Source organism: Pundamilia nyererei, unplaced genomic scaffold, assembly GCF_000239375.1.
Source record: "Pundamilia nyererei isolate P.nyererei 1_Seehausen unplaced genomic scaffold, PunNye1.0 scaffold00030, whole genome shotgun sequence".
Lineage (NCBI taxonomy): Eukaryota > Metazoa > Chordata > Actinopteri > Cichliformes > Cichlidae > Pundamilia > Pundamilia nyererei.
The window spans coordinates 2,775,232-2,794,746 of NW_005187431.1; the positions used below are offsets into that span (position 1 = coordinate 2,775,232).

At 43.0% G+C, this 19,515-nt stretch overlaps 1 protein-coding gene across 1 annotated transcript; it reads right to left on the reverse strand.

Annotated features, from left to right (window-relative positions):
* Positions 1-721: 721 nt before the first annotated feature.
* Positions 722-18,095, reverse strand: col9a2 (procollagen, type IX, alpha 2). The gene is made up of 32 exons (XM_005728847.1): positions 17,858-18,095; positions 16,643-16,717; positions 15,793-15,828; positions 15,634-15,696; positions 14,137-14,190; positions 13,748-13,783; positions 11,551-11,574; positions 11,368-11,421; positions 11,220-11,273; positions 9,684-9,734; positions 9,527-9,583; positions 9,384-9,437; positions 7,908-7,961; positions 7,736-7,789; positions 7,206-7,259; positions 7,037-7,090; positions 6,820-6,873; positions 6,667-6,720; positions 6,515-6,568; positions 5,733-5,777; positions 5,199-5,252; positions 4,844-4,897; positions 4,719-4,772; positions 4,558-4,629; positions 4,236-4,271; positions 4,085-4,129; positions 3,576-3,608; positions 3,225-3,371; positions 3,078-3,132; positions 2,804-2,992; positions 2,633-2,710; positions 722-1,321 (listed from the first exon to the last, which is right to left on the reverse strand). The coding sequence occupies exons 1-32, from the start codon at positions 17,927-17,929 to the stop codon at positions 1,116-1,118; spliced, it is 2,076 nt and encodes a 691-aa protein (XP_005728904.1). The 5' UTR covers positions 17,930-18,095; the 3' UTR covers positions 722-1,115.
* Between the last annotated feature and the right edge of the window lie 1,420 nt (positions 18,096-19,515).

Below are 19,515 nucleotides of genomic sequence, written 5' to 3' on the forward strand. Positions count from 1 at the left end.
CTTTATTTATTTTTTTTACAGATGATTATATATAAAGAACAATAAATAGCTTCTTTTGATGAAAATAAGTTGTCGTTAAAGCACTGACCTCCCATGGAAAGTTGACAGTGGCACAGAAAGCACATTAGGACCGTTAACTGATTTGCTCTGAGGAGGAGTCATTATTTCTGTAGGAACTCCTTATTACTCACTGATTTCATTAACACAGGATTTTTGTTGGTGCATATCGTAACCCATTCCTTTTCCTCTACATAATAATCAACACACATTTACAAAGATTTACAGCACTGCATTGTGGGAGATGGGAGTGCCCATCGGGATATGCTGTTGCCAGGCAACAAGAAGAAGAGATAAAGCTAGTTGTTAGTTTCTAAAACGAGACTTGGGTTGAAAGCGGGGGATTGGGAAGGGAGGGCAGTGTACACATGAGGTAAATCAGGGATCTCACTCAAGCCTACAAATGAAAAAGACTACATTTTACAATGCGGTACAGTACTGAGTGGAAACTGGGGCTGCAATCATTTATTAGTCAGGTTTTCGGGGTACACGTTTAAGGCAACGGGTGTGATGTTGGAAAAGAGGCAGGGTGTTAAAACTTCAAAACATTCCTCTGACAAAATATTGCATATGGAAAAAAACAAACATTTAAAGTGACCAAACAAGGAAAAAAGCATCCTTCACCACATTTGGTTTAGCTTCTTTCAGCTCATAGATGCTTTGACTTGGTGAGAGACCAAAAAAAAAAAAGAGAGATGTAATATAAAATCTGTTCCTCTTTCACTGCTTGAGCAGGACTGGGATATTTGGACGGCGCTGACACCGACATCCAAAAAAAAACACTTGAGATTTCAGACGGAGGTGGGTGGCTGTGAGCTGCTGTTGTCATGGTGATGTGGAGGATTAAGATCATGATGTCCCACCAGTCAAAACTTCAGGTTGTCAGTTCTAGGAAGGAGCGGTGGGGGGGGCTACACATGCAGTCAATGTACTATTATTGTCCCCCCCCACCTCTCGTTCTTGATGTTGAGAAGAGTGGTCTCTCGCCTTTTTTTTTTTTCCTTGCCTTGCTCCCTCTCTCCCAGGTGCTGTGATCTGCTTATGGGGAGACGGGGCCTCTAAACATTGGGTCCTTTGATCGTTCCCGCCTCCTGTAGTCTTGGTGAGGTGTAAGCAGACGCGGCCAGGCACATCGCTGCCTCGCAGAATCCCAGGAGACCCGGCGGGCCCGACTTACCGGGGCGACCGGCCTCTCCAGGTGTTCCCTGAGGTCCTCTCTCTCCGGGCCTACCGTCCCGAGCCACTCCATCGATACCAGGGGGGCCTGCAGAGTGACAGAGTTTAACATCAAATGGGATTTAACTGATTTCCAGGGGTCAAAAAGATTAACTGCACCAAATTTCATTCTAAGGGTTGGAAACCCCATTCTGGACTTGGATTACATGTGTGTACTGTATGCATGCATATATTTAAGTTGTGTGCATGTGTGCACACAGAAGTGTGAGTGTGTTTCCCTGTATTTGAATTAGCGTGTGCTGTTGCAAGCCTATTACATTCTCATTCAAGAGCATCTGTTAAATTACTGGAGTTAATGATGCCTTTAAAATGCCTTTCAGCAGGCTCTCCTGTGGAGAGAGCAGTAATGCTAGGTCCTTCAGTTGCTTGCAGTACCTTTCTTCTTCCTCTTCTTATCTGTGTTCATGAAAAAAACTTTGTGGAAGGACTACTACAGTGCCCCAAGAAAAGATTGTTACACAACTGAGGTATAAAAGCTAGGTTGAATGTAGGCGAAGTGCAATTGAGACACACTTTGTGAGTACACGTTGATGTACATGTGACTTAAATGTCCACTGAAGCTTCTCTGCTTCTTTAGAGACCAACAAAATCCATGTGAAGGGATGAAGAGACACATTTGAGCTCATACACAGGTTCTGACTTTACTGCATTTGATTGTATTGCTGTGTCACACGCACACTGCACTTTTTTTAAAGGCTGTCCAAAATCTTAAAATTTCTTGATTTCACAAGTGAATCCATTGTAAGTTACGTTTATGCAGCAGCTGTGTTGACTTTTGGCCCAGTCACCAGAATATTACTATTCAAAAATTCTCCATCCCTCTGGCACTCCCATTTGCATCTTAAAACTTGAACATGAGAGTATGCTGTAAACAAGAAGTTTTTTGTTTTGTTTTTTATAAGAAAGTTTTAGGTGGCAATGTCACTAGATTTTGTGGTTCTGCCCTCAGATTGCAGTGACAGTGAGTACTGTGTGATTTGCACAGTTTTTAGTGGCATTCTGCTGAGGCCCAGCCATGATGGAGGTGGAATTACACCGATTTGACAGATCCTGTGATATCATGTAATTTACATCAACTTAACACAACTTAACTCCTTATAAAAGTGTGTTTTTCCTCCCCACTGTCGCCAAGTGCATGTTCATGGTGGGTTGTCTGATTGCCAGGGTTTTCTCTGTATTATTGGAGGGTCTTTAACCCTATAATATAAAGTGCCCTGAGCTGACAGTGTTTGTTAAAACGTCATGAAATAAACTGAATTGAATCAAATTGAACTGAATTGCCTAGGAATATGCACAAAATCTTACCTTACAGGTTCATTTAGAAGGCTTCAGGTCTTACCTTGTATTCCTGGAGCTCCTGGTGGACCTGAGTGAGGTCTACCTGGATCACCTCTCACTCCCTTTGGACCTCTTTTTCCTGAGGTAGATGAAAGAAAAAAAACACATTTAATGCCTGAGAAGTTCAACTTCAGATATTCCAATATGCAAAAGTACTAATGTTTAGTTTTACCCTTAAGCCCTGTGTTTCCAATTTGCCCAGGTGCTCCAATAATGCCGGGGATGCCGCGGGCACCAGGTAAGCCATGTGGTCCCTGAGGCCCAGATGCCCCTGGAGGTCCAGGCGGTCCGGGAGACCCCATTACACCTGCACCACCAAGCACAGCCCTCTTGGCGCTTACTGCCACGGCCGCTAGCCTCTCTGTAACGGAAGAGAGGACATCATCATTTTGATTAACTGATCTTTGATGTTTCCTCAGGAGATTAAAGCAGGTCTAGATGCTCACCCTGCATCATCTTCAGCACAACCTCAACAATATGCTGGTCAGATGCATCACGTCCCTGGAGAGAGGAGGAGAACACTGAGCACTGACTAAACACTGATTGGTGTTCTGTCTGTATGTGTCTGTGATTAAGAGTGGAACTGGACTCACTGCTGGTCCCTGAATGCCCGGCATACCGGGTACTCCTCGTTCTCCATTAAGCCCCCTAGGACCGGGCAGCCCCAGTGGTCCCTGGTCTCCTGGTTTGCCAGGATCTCCAGTGGGTCCATTGTGTCCAGTGTCACCCCTGATTCCTTGCTGTGAAGAAAAAAGAGAATCAACCCAGTGAGGCCCAACACATCATGAATAATGAGAATTAACTCTTATAATTAATGCCATAGGCTTTGGGTTACAGAGTTAAAGGTCAGGGTTGATTTATAGAAAGGTGGATATGACTAAGGAAAGAATAAAGCAAAACAAGTCCATCCCTGCAGTCAGATTTCTACTCGTTGTAACTCTCACCTGTCCTTTGGGCCCAGGTTCGCCAGACAAACCCTGTCACAGCAAAGACAGAAAGTCATTTTCCCCATTCATCATTTCCATCCATCATTTGCGCCTCGGAGACACTCACTGAGCAATAATTCAAGGATGAATATTGTAAATGAACATCTAAAAATGCAGCTTCAAAGACCCAAATGTGCATCATTGCCTCACTGTCATGTAAATAGCTTATTTGCCATCTGGATTATAATGGGGATTTGTATGCAAATTTGAAAAAAACAGACATCCTCTTCTTCTTCTTAACTTTGGTAATGCTTCCAACATTTTCTTGTATATAACTCTCTGCTTTGATGCCTCCAGAACCGAATGTTTAAACCTTTTTTTTTTAATCTAAAGCCTAAAAGTTGCATTTATTTATTTCCTTTTTCTTTTCAAACTTGGAAACTTTTTGTGGTCCTTATGGCAACAAAAACCACCAACTACTTTAAAGCAGCTTAAGTCTGTGCTGGAACAAATGTCCACGTTTTTACCTTTTCGCCTTTTTCGCCAGCCAATCCCTCGACTCCGGGGTCACCCTAAAAGCGACAGAGAGGTAACGAAGAATAAGGGGAATGAAAAAGGCTCTTGAAAGTATTCTTAAGTACGGAGCCAGTGGTGCAGTTTAAAAGAGGTGCTACTCACAATGCCCCCCTTTGACCCGACTTTTCCTTGGAAGCCCTGGCAGGAGAGACGGAGTAAATGTAAATGTGGACAAATGTAAACTGGATTATCCTCAGAAAAACAAGGATTCAGTACTGATTGAAACCAGCGACACCAGAGACCACAAACTAAGAAAGATGTTGCCTCATTTCTAAAACAAGGAACATGATTATGCCTAGATTATCATTTATATTGCTTCACTCATTCAAGGGTTTCACTGTGGGGGGTTCGCGTTCTATTAGTGAGCAAACACTGCCCCCAATATGCAGCTTTGTGTAACTGCATTATCACAAAGTCCACAGACCTTGTCTCCCTTTGTTCCACTGAGACCCTGGGCGCCAGGCACACCGATGGGCCCTCTCTCTCCTTTGCTTCCCTGTGAGGGGAAAACAGAAGCTCTGCTGCATGATGTGTTTGAAGTAGAGAACGCGTTATGATGTCTGAAAAAGACACGGTGCAGCTTACAGGCTTGCCGGCTGCTCCCTGTGGCCCAACTGGTCCTCGCTCCCCTCTGTCGCCCTGCGGACATCAGGTGAGGTGAGTAAGCAGCAGCTGCCGCTAGTGTTTTATTGTGATATTCAGGTTTGTACCTTAGGTCCAGGGATTCCTTGCATACCAGGCTCACCAGGAATACCAGGCTCACCCTGAGAAAGGGAGAAAGTACAATTATTCACTATATGCTATAGCTTTTAACGGTTTTTCTACTTTGCTATGAATGCCATCCAGAGTAAGCATCTGGGTAGACACTAACCAGATCCTTACTTTTCATTTCCTCTGTTGCCAAGCGCTTGCTCATAGGGAGTCATCTGATTGTTATCTATTACCACAGTCTTTATATTACAATATAAAGACTGTTGAGGTGCCTGTTGTTGCGATTTGGTGCTATATTAAAAAAACCCTGAAATTGAAGTTGACCACAAAGAAGAGAAACAATCATATATTTACCAAAGGTCCAGAGGGCCCAGGCAAGCCAACATGACCTCTAGGTCCAGGTTCCCCCTAGAAAAAGAATATTATAAGAAGAATATTAAAAGAAAGGCACACATTACACACATTACAAGAACATGAAAACCTGTTATGCTCATTTCCACATCATTTTTATTCATGGACTCTATTAGAGAAAATGTACACGATTCACAGTCCAACATAGAGGGGGGGCGGGGGATGTTAAATCTTCTTAGTTCATCAAGAGTCTGAAACAAGTTGTTGTAGTTCCCCTCCCTTTACGCATCTCTCAGACAAAAGGTTTAAAAAGCAGGTGGCTGGGGCTTCTCTTCTCACTGCCAGAGCTGTGTGTCTAAAATGGCAATGTTAGCAATATCCACTCTCACTGACATATGGAGACGAGAGTGGAAGCACTGTCTGGAAACTTGGTGTTTAGAGGAGTCTGAAGCCTAAGCTTTGGCTCACAGGGAATTCATGTACATACCCCGGGCTGCATTATCTCAAACTTGCAGTATGAACATGTAGAAGGCATACCTTTGCTCCAGGTCCACCTTTAGCTCCTGGGCTGCCAGGTAATCCCTGAAGATGGAATAAACAATGCTGAAAACAGTCCTAATCAAAGCTACATATCTGCACATCAGACACGTTTCAGGAACGCAAGCGTGAAATGCACATGGCTACGTAGGCGTCGGCAGTTGGCAGTAATAATGCAGTTTGATATAATGATAATGGTAAAAATAGGCTTGTGGTGTGATTGCCACAGTTGTAGACCTTGCAGTGATGTTATGTGTGTGTGTGTGTGTGTGTGTGTGTGTGTGTGGTTGCTGTATCACAGTTTGACATAAAGCAGGCTAAGTTGCAGTGTATGAGTTTTAGGGAGTGTTAGTGTCACTGCAGTGACCGCGCAGCATCTCATGCAGTGCACATCTCATGCTCCATTACCCGTTAGTCAGAACGGCGCGCGCACAAACACACACTTATGTCTACCCACTGGTCTGATTGTGATAAATTGCTTGCGGTTGAAGAGAGAATGCTATTTTCAAGGTGCTTTTTATTCTAAAGCAGCATGGGTCACGGGGTCACTGTTAACCTGGATGACTGCCCAGAAAACAAAACACGCCGAAATTTTACACACCGCTTCAAGCTGGTTTCCCTTGTCTGTGTTCTGGCTTTGTTGAATTCAAGAGAAGAACAGATTGCGCTTCTACGTGGTCTGAGTGACAATGACTGTTTATTTGCATGTGCTTTTTTTTTTGGCGGCGTTGTCGAACAGTTCTCCGACAAAACACGCACGCCCCCGTCGAATGATCACTCACCGCTGCTCCCTGAGGACCAGGAGGACCGGGCATCCCAGCCTGACCGGGGCCACCCTGCATAAATGAGAGCAGAAGAAGAATAAATTAATGTTTTTGTTTTGTTCACCTCCGATTGAAGTTACTCATCATTATCACTGCTGGCACACACTTACCTTGATTCCAGGAATGCCAGGTGTGCCATCTTTCCCATCAATACCCGGCAGACCCTGAAAAAGCAGGCAGATGAGTCAGTGGACTTCATTTGGCACACCTTGCCAAGCACCTCCACAACTGTGGCCTGAAAAAACAAAAGTGCGTTCACTCACATTCTCTCCCTTTTTGCCAACTGCACCCTGTGGGCCTTGGATACCTCGGCTGCCCTGCAGAAGATAAAGAAATCAGCCTCAGTAGAGCCACGGCACACATCAGTATCGCTGCCTCCATTCAAGCTCTGAAATAGGTTCTTTTTTTTTTTTTTACACACACCACTGCCTTGACAAAAAAAAAAGAACTTTCAGGGAAACCACTACAAGAGTCACCCACTTTGTCTCCTTTATCGCCTGGCTCTCCAGGTGGTCCACGAGGTCCTTCTTCACCCTGAAAAGAAAAGAGCAGACTCACAGTTGCCTTAGTGCATTCAGTGTGTGAATATACCTCTTTATATGAGTAGCTGAATTTGTATTTGTGTGTCTTTAAGTGTGTGCGTTCTTACAGGTGGCCCAGGAGGTCCTACTGGTCCGCCGATGCCCTTGTACCCACCAGGGCCCTGAGGGAAAACAACAAAGTGCCATCAATCTGTTCGGATCAGAGAGGGAGCTAAGTCGCGGTAGCCTACCACTCATTGTGATAAAGGGATAATTAGAGCTTAACTCACTTCTTTAATGGGAGCTACACAGAGAGCCAGGCACTCTTGCTTTGGCACTAAGCCGGGGTGCTAACTTGGCTAACGTGGCTAATGTTAACAGTAAGACGGATGGCTACAGCGGATCATTAACTACAGATGGAGGCACCGTGGACCCAGACAACCCCAACTCATTAGAGAGGGAGAGAGATTTGTGTTAGCATCATTTCCATATGTCCCCATTGCTGGTAATGGATGATGTTTGTAGAGTGGGGGCAAGTCTGGCTGTGCCTCCTTGTGCTCATCTAAGAATGAGAGCAGTACTCAGAGAGAGAGAAAGAGGGAGAAAAACAAAAAGCCAATATGCTTTTTATATGTGATAAACTGAGTGTAGTACTCACTGGTTCTCCTTTGGGCCCCATCATTCCTGGATAACCACTCAGACCCATGGGACCCTTAGAAGAGAGGCAAACTATGGTAAGACAGACACCGTTGTCCACAAGAAATGGCTATTTGAGATGATACTATGTAGATTATAATATGAAAATTATAAATATTCAATTATCATCATACTGAAGGTCCTGGGATGCCCTGCTCCCCAGAGATGCCAACTTCTCCCTTGGGGCCCTGATGAAGAACAAAAAAAAAGATTATTAATAATAATAAGTATGTGCTTCGCCCTGTGGCATATGTGCCTGGAAGCAATTGCGAAACCTTGAAAAACGTTTAATCAAGCCACAGATTTCATTTAGTTTTGTCTCTATATGTTTGACTTGCAAACATTTACCAAAAAATCTCATTGAAACCCATTTCTGATGTCTGCATGTTTGGTGTGTGAGTGGTTTTGAGGCCTATCGATGATCTGCAGCCTGCTCACACCATCCTCTGGTGGTCTTCAGCACCTGAAGCAGTTCAATCAGCGCATAATGGGTTTGCTGACTGTTAAAGGGGCGGAAACGAAGACTCGATGGCGCTCTCGTGCCGGGATAAGTCGGGATAAGCTTAGCATAAAGACTGAAATCTTGGGCAAACCGGGAATAATAGTCAAAGCGCCAATTGTTACTCCCCGAAAGCACGACTTGTTTTTGCATATCCAGAAGGCCACGGATTAAACAAACATAATCAGGGAGATTTTCGCGTTACTGGGAGGATTTAGGAACTCTAGTGCCCAGCTAGATGCTCAGCTCAACAATAAGCTAAGCTGGCCTAATTGTTTCCCTGCTGAAGTTACACACTTTTCATCAACACTCAGTTTAGCCTGAGCAGTCTATTAGCCTGCCCTTTTAATGATGCGACCCCTGAACTGGACACTTCAAACCATTTGTTTATATGCCAATAAAGAAATATTATTTTTGCTGGGTTTCCAGAATCTTGCTCGCCATCCTCAGCAGGTTCATTAAGTTCTTGTTTTTTTTTTTTTCGCACTTTAAAGATAAAAAGAAAGATTACTCCATCTTTGACATCACGTGGGCATCAGTGATACAGCAAACCCTGTTGGTATCCATTTAAACAACTGGTGAGGATGTAAACAGCTTTCATTGTGTTTTAGAAGAAAAGAGAGCCAGGCAGCTCCTTTAAAATACTGGTCAGCCTCGGAGGAGCGCTTGCTTGATGCGTTGAGTGTTTTGAGCATCTAAAGCAAGCGCTGCCAGAAAGCTCCTTGTGTGGGAAGATCAGAGGCTAATTCCTGGGGCTTGGCTAGCCGCTCCCTTGGAGCCCACAGTATGCTCATTAGCTCTGCTTAATACAGCGAGGTGAGAGGCCCGCGCTAACCCTGACTCTCTCATCCAACTCTTCATGTACCTGGCTCCTCACCACCCCTTTCATCTGGCTTGCTGCGTGCTGACTCCAGAGCCAGGGCCAGGCATGACTAATCGCAGCCAGATTAATGCCAGTCATGTGCCTCAGGGGGCTTCATTAGAGCTAATCCTCGCCTCCCCTTGGTCCTGTACGGTGGGTGAGTGTGCAAAAGCAACTGTACGGCATGTACACGTATGGGTGTCTGAGTGCACGCGCATATCCTCTCAAGCGGAGATTGTAGCAGCTCACCGGTCTTCCAATGCTGCCAGGATCTCCGAGAGCACCGGCACGTCCTTTGTGTCCCTAGAGGGGAAACAATTAGGCAGGATGGTGTCATAATAATTTGGTAATGCGAAACGATCACTGATGCCTGAAACAGACAGATTACTCACCTTGACTCCCTGCAGTCCCTGTGGGCCTTTAGGTCCTGCTGGGCAGTTGAGAGGACACTGGGAAAAGATAGTGAGAAGGATATGCAGTGTATGGGTTATAAAATGTGAAGTTGTGTCAGAATAGATTTGCAAGAGAGGAGGAATCCTTAGATCTTACCTCGAAATCTGCACTACCCTCTTCTCCAACAATAAACTTGCCTGGAGGACCCTAAGCAGACAGACAGATACATGGATGAGCAAAGTCACCCAGTCATAGTTGGCAGTCAGTTGCGTCTACCACCCTCCCAAGCTGAGCCAGCACTCTCTCCCTCTTTCACTCCATCTATTTCTTCCTCCATTTCCCCCCCTCTCTGTTTATAGATTGAGTTAGAAAGTTAAAGTATCTCTACAGGTGCTGATGTATTTCTGCAACAGCCAGATGAGACAGCCCACTGATCTAATGGGGGTTTATTTACCCTAGGACAGCACTAAAGCTAAACAAATACACTCCCCTGGGCTGGGAACATCACTCTCAATGAAGCACCCCCCTCCCCTTCTTGGAATCAGAGAGATGCACACAGGAGAGTTCATACGCCGCTGGAAAATGACTTAAAAGCATACCTCTTAAAACTGTTTTTAGTGCATCACCACTTAGTGTCTGTTGGGACTTGTTCAAGCAGCAGTCATCTCTGGCTGCGCTTGGTGTTTTGTTACCATTCGGCGCATTAAAAACACACACGCCAACATTAACTGTGTGCTGGATAGAGCACGCATTAAGCATGGCATCAGCAGTATGTCCTTGCCTGTGATCTCATTCAGTCATTTCAGTCAGCAACAATTAGACTGATGAAAATGTACGCCTGATTAAGCCTAATGAACTCCCGGTAGCTTATTTATTAAGTTTTTAAAGCCGATCTCACCAGTCTCAGTGCCTTCATGTATTGTTTACTGTGACATCCTTTCTGTGGATTAACTTTGAGTACATTCAAGCAGCGCTTTAGTGCTTATGTGTAATGGAATTGCGATGAGGCAGTGGCATTGTGAATGTTTGTCCTCTAGAGCGCCATGAACTGTTCTGCAAGTAAACAATACAATTATAAAATATTTCATGTTCAAACAGGTATTATTTTTATGTTAATGCAACATTTACTAATATCAGGCTAATTGTTCCATCTGCACTATTTATATTTGGAACCTCACCACACATGCTAAGGAGGCCTAACAGCATATAGCGTAGCAGCAAGACCAGAGCAGACACCAACAATAGAGAATGTGACGCTGAATAAGTCAGAAAATAGCATAAAATAGAGGCGCTATTGTAGAAGTAGATGTTAGGCCCAATGCGGCTTGCAGAAACAGCATCAACTTTATGCCGGTTGGAGCAGCTTAAATAGCATACCCTACATCAGACTTGCTAATAGGATGCACAGGTGAGCATCAGCTGATGTGGCAGGCACTGAGACCACCTGACATGCTGAGATTGCTGTCTGAAGCAATGCTTCAGTTAATGGCTGTTGCTTATGCTATCTTTCCAGATTTCTAATTGCTTAATGGATCTACAACAACAAGGAAACCTACATATGATACACTAGTGTATGGGTTTTTTTTAAAAAACAGGCTTTTCAAAAGGTGGTTTTGTGTTTAGCTCGAGGATCTTTGTGACATAGAGTCAGAAAGAAAGATGACAATTCATACGATTTTTCCTCGCAATTACCGGCTTGCCCGGAGGTCCAGGAAGTCCTGGAGGTCCCGGTGGTCCAAGGATACCCTAAATGTTTGTGAGGAGAGTAAGAAATTGTGACTAAGAGCTTCTGAGAAGTTACAAAGGCCCCCATAATAAACTGAAGCTGGAGTTTCCTTACCTTTGGTCCAGTTGGTCCGATCTCACCAGGGAGACCAATTGGGCCTGGAATACCCTATACAGGACAGTTATGTTAGTGAGCGTGACAAACAAGATGATATGTACTTATCCCACCAGAGACAAATTATTGCCACACTTTAAAGAGTTGAAGGCATAACTGCACAATACCAGAGAAGCTACTTACAGCCAGTCCTGGAAGGCCAGGTCCCTGTGTGGACAAAAGTGACAAAGGGGTTAAATTACTGTGTAACAAGTGGAACCAATCCATCAGAGTATCAATTAATGTTTCCAAAAGCCAATTAAAAACAAATGCAGGAATTCAGTAATGCGTGTGTACAGTGTCAGTGCAGGTTAAATAGCGCTCAGGAACAAAGACACAGAACACAATCAGTCTGTGTTTGCTGTGTCTTTTGCTTGGAATTAATTATAAACAAAGTAATTAAGTAAGTAAGCCTTCTTGGAGGAAGAACAGCCCACAGGGCTGGATCTCCTGTCTGTGGAGCGTAAGACAGCTGGGTGTACGGCACAGCCCCCAGACAGTACGCCTGTTAACGCTAAATAACGGATTAACTAATAGTGTTGTGCTCAAGCATGACATTGAATGACGCTGGACTTACAAAGATGTGCAATAGATGGACATCGAGCACCACCTAGTGGCGAAAGACTGCTACAGCTGATGCTTCATGATCGCTTGTGTGGAATGGCTGAATCTAATGACAATATGGAGTGTGACTCCTTTATTAAGGATTGCATCAGGCTCGTGTCAGCTGCAGAAATCTTACAGCACATTTGGATAAACTGAACCCAAATTGAGGCACAGCTGGTCAGGCATTCATGCGTGACCTAAAAGGCACTAAGGAGGTTGCCTTAAAAAACCAGCTGTGTTGCAATATGTTTGTTAGAGAACTGAGCAGGCTCGAAAAGAATGCCTAATTCAGTCAATCATAACTCATTTCTTAAGTATCCCGAGAGCCCTATGAGATAATGTTAGCCAATTAGCCATTTTATATTAATATACAGAGAGCACAGTTACTCAAGCACTGAACTTCAATACAGCCTTGCATGAATGTACTTGTATATTAAGAAACTATTCTATTCTAATCTCTATCTGATAGTTATGTTCTCAGGGAATTTCTAGGTTTCAAACTGCTTACTGGATCTAAAACACTAAGATCCAGTAAGCTGTTAGAAATCAGTTAGAAAGCCAGATATTGCACGTCTCTCGAATACATGCATAACAGATTAAATAGAGATATTAGAAAAAAGTGTTATCTAAACATTTTGACTGAAGGTCCCTGGCAGTAAATTGCATGGCTGCCTCATAAAATAATATAAGAGATGAGTTGTTTCCTTTCCATCACTGGGTAGTGTTTCAAATGGTGCCAATCATAATACATATTAAATACTGGGTATCACTTATTCATCACTCAGAGTAACTGAACAGAAAAAAATGAAATGAATGATATATAGGAGCCACATGAAAAGCCTTTTGGCTTTGCATATAAGTAGTGGAGAGCAACCTCTGAAGGCTGAAAATCTTTAGTGCCAAAAACTGCAGTTTCTCACACGACCACTTAAAGCAAGCCAGCCCTCGTGGACTGTTAAATATTTCTGTACATAATCTGCAACATAATCTGCAACCACTGTTGTGTCTTGTCTCGTCGATTGCTCCTGTGCATTTCTGGCTGCTTTTTCCAACACATTTTCTGAATGAATCAGTGAGAGTATAATAATAATTTTCCTCATTATAAGATGATGATCATAGCCTCCATATGCGGAATTACAGATGTAAACAAATCCTAAAGGGAGATCGCTAAAATTATTGGAATCAATGTGAAGAATCGGAAAAACACGACGACCACAACAAAGATCAGGAACCCATGAAGGGGGAAAAAAACACCAAGATGTGATCACAAGTTAATTAATATATAATGCCCAATGTTGCAAGCTTGCAATGGCCACTTAAGCAGATTATATCTGCTTTACAAAGATTTCCCACAGCAATATAAATAAGCTTCAAGGGGTAAGCTATTCAGCTTCTCTTTGAATAGGCTGTGTCTTAATACCTGGAACTGGCATTCTGCTTTCCCACAGTGAATTAGAAATGCACCTGTTAACCACACCGAGTCATGAGTCCCTATCTGCTACTCTCTCTGTCTAAAACAAAAAGGAGAAATGGTTTCATAGGATGGGAAAGTCAAAACCTCAGGGTTGTAAAATGCAAAGAAATAAGTGATGGTGTCTGTTTGTTGTGTACAGTTTATGATGCTACATTGTAACTGCAGTTGTCAGAAAACTAGAGTTGACATTTTGTATATTAAGTTCTTTTAAAATGTTTGCAAAAACCAAAAAAAGTGACAGTTAAAAATTGATTTACTCACAGGAGTTCCGGGCTCACCAGTTGGACCTGGTTGACCCTGCAAACAACAGAAATCAGTAACATATCTGTGATGGTTAACTGTGGTATTATTACACATATAGATGACAATGACAATATCTTTTTGAAATGAAAACAGCACACCAGGATGAATGAAAGAAAGTCCTTAACAACACAGCGATTCTCACGCTTTCCCCTGCAAGCAGGAGTTCGACGTCATTCTCAACATCACAGTGACAGGGCATAGGGAACATTACCCAGAGATTTTATATTTCTATAAATCTGAACCTTTCAGAGTATTCCACCAGCAGCACAAACAGATTTCACACAGAACTGCAGCACAATTGTGATTTTGCACTAATAATCTTTTTAGGTTAAGGTTTAGACACTTGCCTTTGGTCCAGGTCTCCCGATAGGACCTCGGTCACCCTTTGCTCCAATCAAACCCTGGAGGCAAACAGAAAGAAATGAAATCGGGTAGATGTGCTATGCAGTATATACTGAAAACCGTCACAAATGAAACATAATTAACATCACAGGAGGGTTAACCTCACATTTAATCAAAGTTGACTTGGTTCAGGTAAGTAATTGGGAAACAAACCTGAGACTGAGATTCCGGGGCAGATTACCGGCTTAACCTCTGAGGAATGCCTGGTTTTGTGTGTGTGTGTGTGTGTGTGTGTGTGTGTGTGTGTGTGTGTGTGTGTGTGTGTTTGTGCTTCTGTTAGCATGTGACCGTTTGGCACTGATGCTCAAGTTCCATCTGAAGCAGCAACTCAAATTGAAAAAGCTAGGACACAGTCATATACGAGTCTCTGTCTCTGCACAGTGGCAGTAGTTAGGACTTGCAATGCCTTAATAATAATATGCCTCTTATTTTATAGTTAAAACAAACATACATGAGCAAAACAAGTAATGTGTAGTACATAGACCAGATTAACGTCATCAACACCTACTAATATTCTAAGCTCTTATGTAACCTGATCTATTCCAATGACAACTGGACAAACTCCACTCTCGATAGGTTTCATGTTCTCTGTGGAAAGCTGGGGAAAAACCTGGTGTAAATATGTAGGAAAAAAAAAATATTAACCAGCCCCTTTCAGCACTGTTAAAACAGATACCTGGATAAAAAAATGAATAATCTGTGAGGTACAACAAAATCAAGCTTTCTGGTTTCTTTTTACAGACCACTTGTAGTGCGTACTTTATTATCTAGTCATATTTTAGCGTGATGTGGTTGCATGGAGGTAAACATATTAAAAGCAAAGAAGAGGGATTGAGTTTGTGAAATGTAGTCCTAAAACTTCTGGTAGTAGCTTTGAACCTGATATCCTGGCTACAAAACACTGACCTGTGGGTGCTCAGACTGTGCTATCACAAACATAGCATGTTGTAAAGATCATCTAGGATATAGGACAACAAACAAGACTGAGCCTCTAGTGCAGGGATGTTAAACTTATTTTACATCGCAGGCCACAAACAACCCGTTTTGCTCTTACATCAGTGAAGCTACCCTTTCTGTCAATTTAGAGAAATCTAACTACACAGTTAATCAATGGATATCTTAATATATGAAAAAGAAGCACAATTTCAGCAGTATGTCTCATTTTTTCTTCATGATAAAGAAACGCTGCTGTAGTAAATGAAAAAACCCTGTCAGCATGACTCTTTGGCCTTGAGTTGTAACAAGTAAATGCACAAAATTACAGAAATCTATCATTTAATTACTTTGGCATCGTATGAATGGCCATGGAGGAGGTGTTTGTCTGAAGGAAAAGCTGTAAAACTTATGAAAATACATTTCAAAATTGAAGTTCAAAATCTGGAAACAATATTTTTAAAAGTTTTTCTCCTTTTTTCATTCTCTCTTGCACACAGTTTACTTACATCAATGCCATTCTCCCCGGGTGATCCGTCAGGACCTGGCTCTCCTGGCTCTCCCTTCTGCCCCTACAGCAAAATCCACACCGTAAAAACCGTGTTCAAGTAAATCACAAGTTAAAGTTGCTGCAAAATTAAACTGGCACCGTGACAGTACAGACTTACTGGTGGGCCAGGTGACCCGGGACGCCCTTTCTCTCCCTGCAGATAGACAAAGGGCATGTGTTAACCCAACTAAACATACAGTACACGCCATGGTTACACCTTTGTGTTCACAACTGTATCATATTCATCACCTAAATGCCTTTCATTGCTACGCATCGCCTCATAGAAATGAATTTAGGAAGATTTATCACGTCGCAAATTTCACGAGACAGCATGAGAAAAATGTGCCACATAAATATATACTGTACTGAGCACAGAGAGGCGCACGGGCAGATGTTAATCAGTTGCTCCAGTGTTGACATTATAAGCAATCTTTAGATGGACTCTGAAGTGTGTCTACACTGGCTGCGTTTTCTATCAGGCTTTGATCCCACTGTTAAGCCTTTGGATGAGTGAGCAAAGAGTGACAGGTTTAATAACATGCTAGACTGACACCGTTTATTGATAGATAAAGAGCTTTTTAAAAATAGTTTTTTGGCTAAAATGCTAATAAAAAAAGAGACTTTTTACATTTGATTTGGTATTGAGCCATAAAGCATGCTATCTCCACACTGCTCTACAGCAGCTTCTGTTTCCAACACATTTACACAACTTTGCCTGTTGTTAACCCTTTGAGTAACTCGCACATATCACGTTACTGTGACCCAAACTCGGGTCTGAGGCAAGGATCTCTTCTCAAAGACCCCTCTCTCTGCTGGGAACAGAGCTCTTTTGTGCCGGTGTTTTCATTTGCAGCGCTCTCTGCTGGTATGACTTCAGTACAGCGCCACACCTCCTGATTTGGTATTTCTCCAGCACAATGAGGAGCTTTGTGGGAAAACCTATTTGGCAAACCTGTGTGGATACTCACATCAATGCCATCTGACCCAGGAGTGCCAGAGGGGCCGGGTGGGCCTGGCGGGCCCGGAGGTCCAGGTGGACCCCTCTGAAACACAGACAGAGAGGAAAAAAGGTCAAACAGCAACATTTATTAATTCACTCTGTGCAGTAGCCTGTAGCAACAATCAGGATGCAGTATCATTGTGGAATATATAACTAACAGATGTTAAATATATATTGTAATATCATAGTGGATATTAATTTTCATGGATTTTTATAAAAATGAAAACACATTTGATGTATGTTTTATTTTCCCAAATAAGGAAATATAACCTAACCCTCCATCATAGAACCAAATATCGGAGTGGTTACTGCAGGTTAAGGTGGGCAACTCTGAAAGCCGAGTGAGTTTAACATGGAGCATTGCAACAAAAATAACATGATAAAACTGGCATCTTTGAGGAGGTAAACACAAAGGATCGAGGAGGAATGTGGGAGGAAGGGCTAAAAGACTGGCACTGTTTACCCCCACCCAACCCACCCCCCTCCTTCTCCATCCTACTGCCTGTCTTGAACAACATTTTATTGCGAGGGTCAGTCCATCAAGTGATAAAAGAATAAATCCCACTTTGAATTCTTCAGGTGTTAAAACCCCCAAAACAAAACACAGAATGATCCTTGAAAGTGAAAACTCCTGTAAGTCCAGAAGATAACGTGTAGGTGTCTGTTTGAATAACAGCTTTCACGCTCAGTGGACAATGTTTGTGTGTCGGTGTCAGTGCACACTGACTTTTCCCCCCCTTAAATCTGGCATGGCTGCAAAGATTTCACCCCCAAAAAACTGAAAAAATAAATCCCATCATTCTTGGTTAAATAGTGCTCCTCTTGGCCCCTGTAAAGGTAGCCTAGGTAATGATGAATCCGTGCCTTAAAAAAGAGGGGGCGCCGTGGTTAGAAAGACCTAAGAGTCCGTGTACGATAAGGGTGATCCATGAAAGATCCACAAGATAGCTTCCACCCCTGAAAATCATTTTCTTCTACATTCATTCTATAAAGCTGGGTACTCATCACACTTATATCCTCGCTTCCATGCTGTGGTTATTTAATCCCTTCATCCAGCCCAAGATGGCACGAAACCTACAAGATCACCTGAAGATATCCATAGCCGACTGGACCCTTACCGAGGGCCCTTACCCCCTGAACCCTTGAGCCCCGATCAAGTTTTGAGCTCTTCTGTGCCACTCACCACTTGAGCCAAAACCAGGCACAAGGTCTGCAGAATAACCCAGGTCTTCAGCAAGGCAGAGAGAGCAGCCATGGTCCCTCTCCCCTGTCCGTCTCTCCTCGGTTGAGCAAATCCTCTCTTCTAGTGCCTCTTTCTGCTCCCTTACTCCTCTCAAGGCCGGCACAGTGCAGAGCTGGTGGAGCAAAGCTGTCAGAGAAGAAGGAGGAGGAGGGGAGGTCGGGGGTGCTGTGTGCACAGCCCACAGGATGGATGGCAAGTTGAAGAGGGTGGGGAGGGAGTAGGGCAAAGAGAGTAAGAGAGGTGTTGTCCAGCCCCCAGTGCTGGCCCCTGGAAGCAGAAGAAAAATTCTCTGTCTCAGGCTCAACAGTGTAAAAACACACACATACACACGTGTAGTTTCTAAATCCTGTTGGGCAGATTTACCAAACTTCCCAAATTTGGGGGGATCTGAGCAGTTAATGACACTGGAGTGTAATCACAAGCATTTCATCAACTTCCTCCCTTATTCACATCTTGCCTTTTGTTTTGTTTTCTCGCACTGTACTAAAATAACCTCAGAAAAAAATGTAAATGGATGTGATTCAGTGAGTGAGGAGGCACTGGTGACTTTCAAGCTTGTTCACAAAAATCGGTGCCTGCATCTTCTTTGCTAACAGAAGGGATGAGCGAGCACTTCCAAATAATGCACCTGATCACCAAGCAAAGTCACTTACTGACATCTAGTGGTCATTAAGCAAAGAGCACGTTCGCTCCCACACTAATCCAAAGTGGCCTCTAAAAACTAGCAAAACTGTGAAAAATGACCTCACAGTGACCCCTATAGTACCGAAATTTTATTACACCGGTGTTAGCATCTGTGGCCACTAGATGGCAGCAAAGACACATCAAGAGATGCCAGTGGGCCTCTAAGGTCTCCATCAACGGGGCATTTGCTGTCCTCTGTGATAATAAAGACAGTACTGAGTATGCTGAGAGGAAATGCATTTATTAGTGAATTGAGATCCATTACACTTCGCAGGGGATCTCAACACACCCCCACGAACAATAAATTAGGGAAAACATCTCAGTGGTGGCTTTTGTGCTGGATTTGTTTTTCCCCATTTCCATTTGCAAATCTATCACTCGCTAAATCAAAATTAATTGGTATTACATTTTTCATACTTTACTCAAAGGATTAACTCTAAACTACGTCATGCTGAAAAAAAACCCCACCAAAAAAAAGTATTAACAAGAATAATTAAAACGCAACATGCAGAAAGCCATTTGAGTGTTTATGTATAATACATTTTACACTTGTCTTTTGTGTCAAAACAACGTCAATGTCAGCTTTTTTCTTTTAGAATATAAAGTATTCAATACAAGAGAAAAAAGGGTTCAACTGGCTTCTTAAGTCAGAAAAGGATTGCAAAATATTACGCAGTTTTCCTCTTTCTGCATTTCATTTGATGCCAATACTGTACATTCATGAAATAAGCCAGATTATTATGAAGATATAATATAAGGCGTGTGCTTTGTGTAGTCATATCTAAAAAGAGTGCACCGAATCTTCCTTTTTTCAGGGGCCTCTGCTTTATTATGCCTTTGCGAAGTGTTAACTTCAGTGGCACCTCTCCCACAAATATCTTTAAAAAGTCAATGTCAGCGAAGTTCTGCAAATG

What these genes read in the sequence shown, in the direction of transcription:
- col9a2 (XM_005728847.1), bottom strand. Translation starts at nt 17,929, where the DNA reads ATGGCTGCTCTCTCTGCCTTGCTGAAGACCTGGGTTATTCTGCAGACC. An exon ending in AAGGTGGACCTGGAGCAAAG is followed by an intron (nt 5,253 to 5,732) that starts GTATGCCTTCTA and finishes TTCTTTTTCTAG; the next exon opens with GGGGAACCTGGACCTAGAGG. An exon ending in TCGGGTCAAAGGGGGGCATT is followed by an intron (nt 4,130 to 4,235) that starts GTGAGTAGCACC and finishes TGTCGCTTTTAG; the next exon opens with GGTGACCCCGGAGTCGAGGG.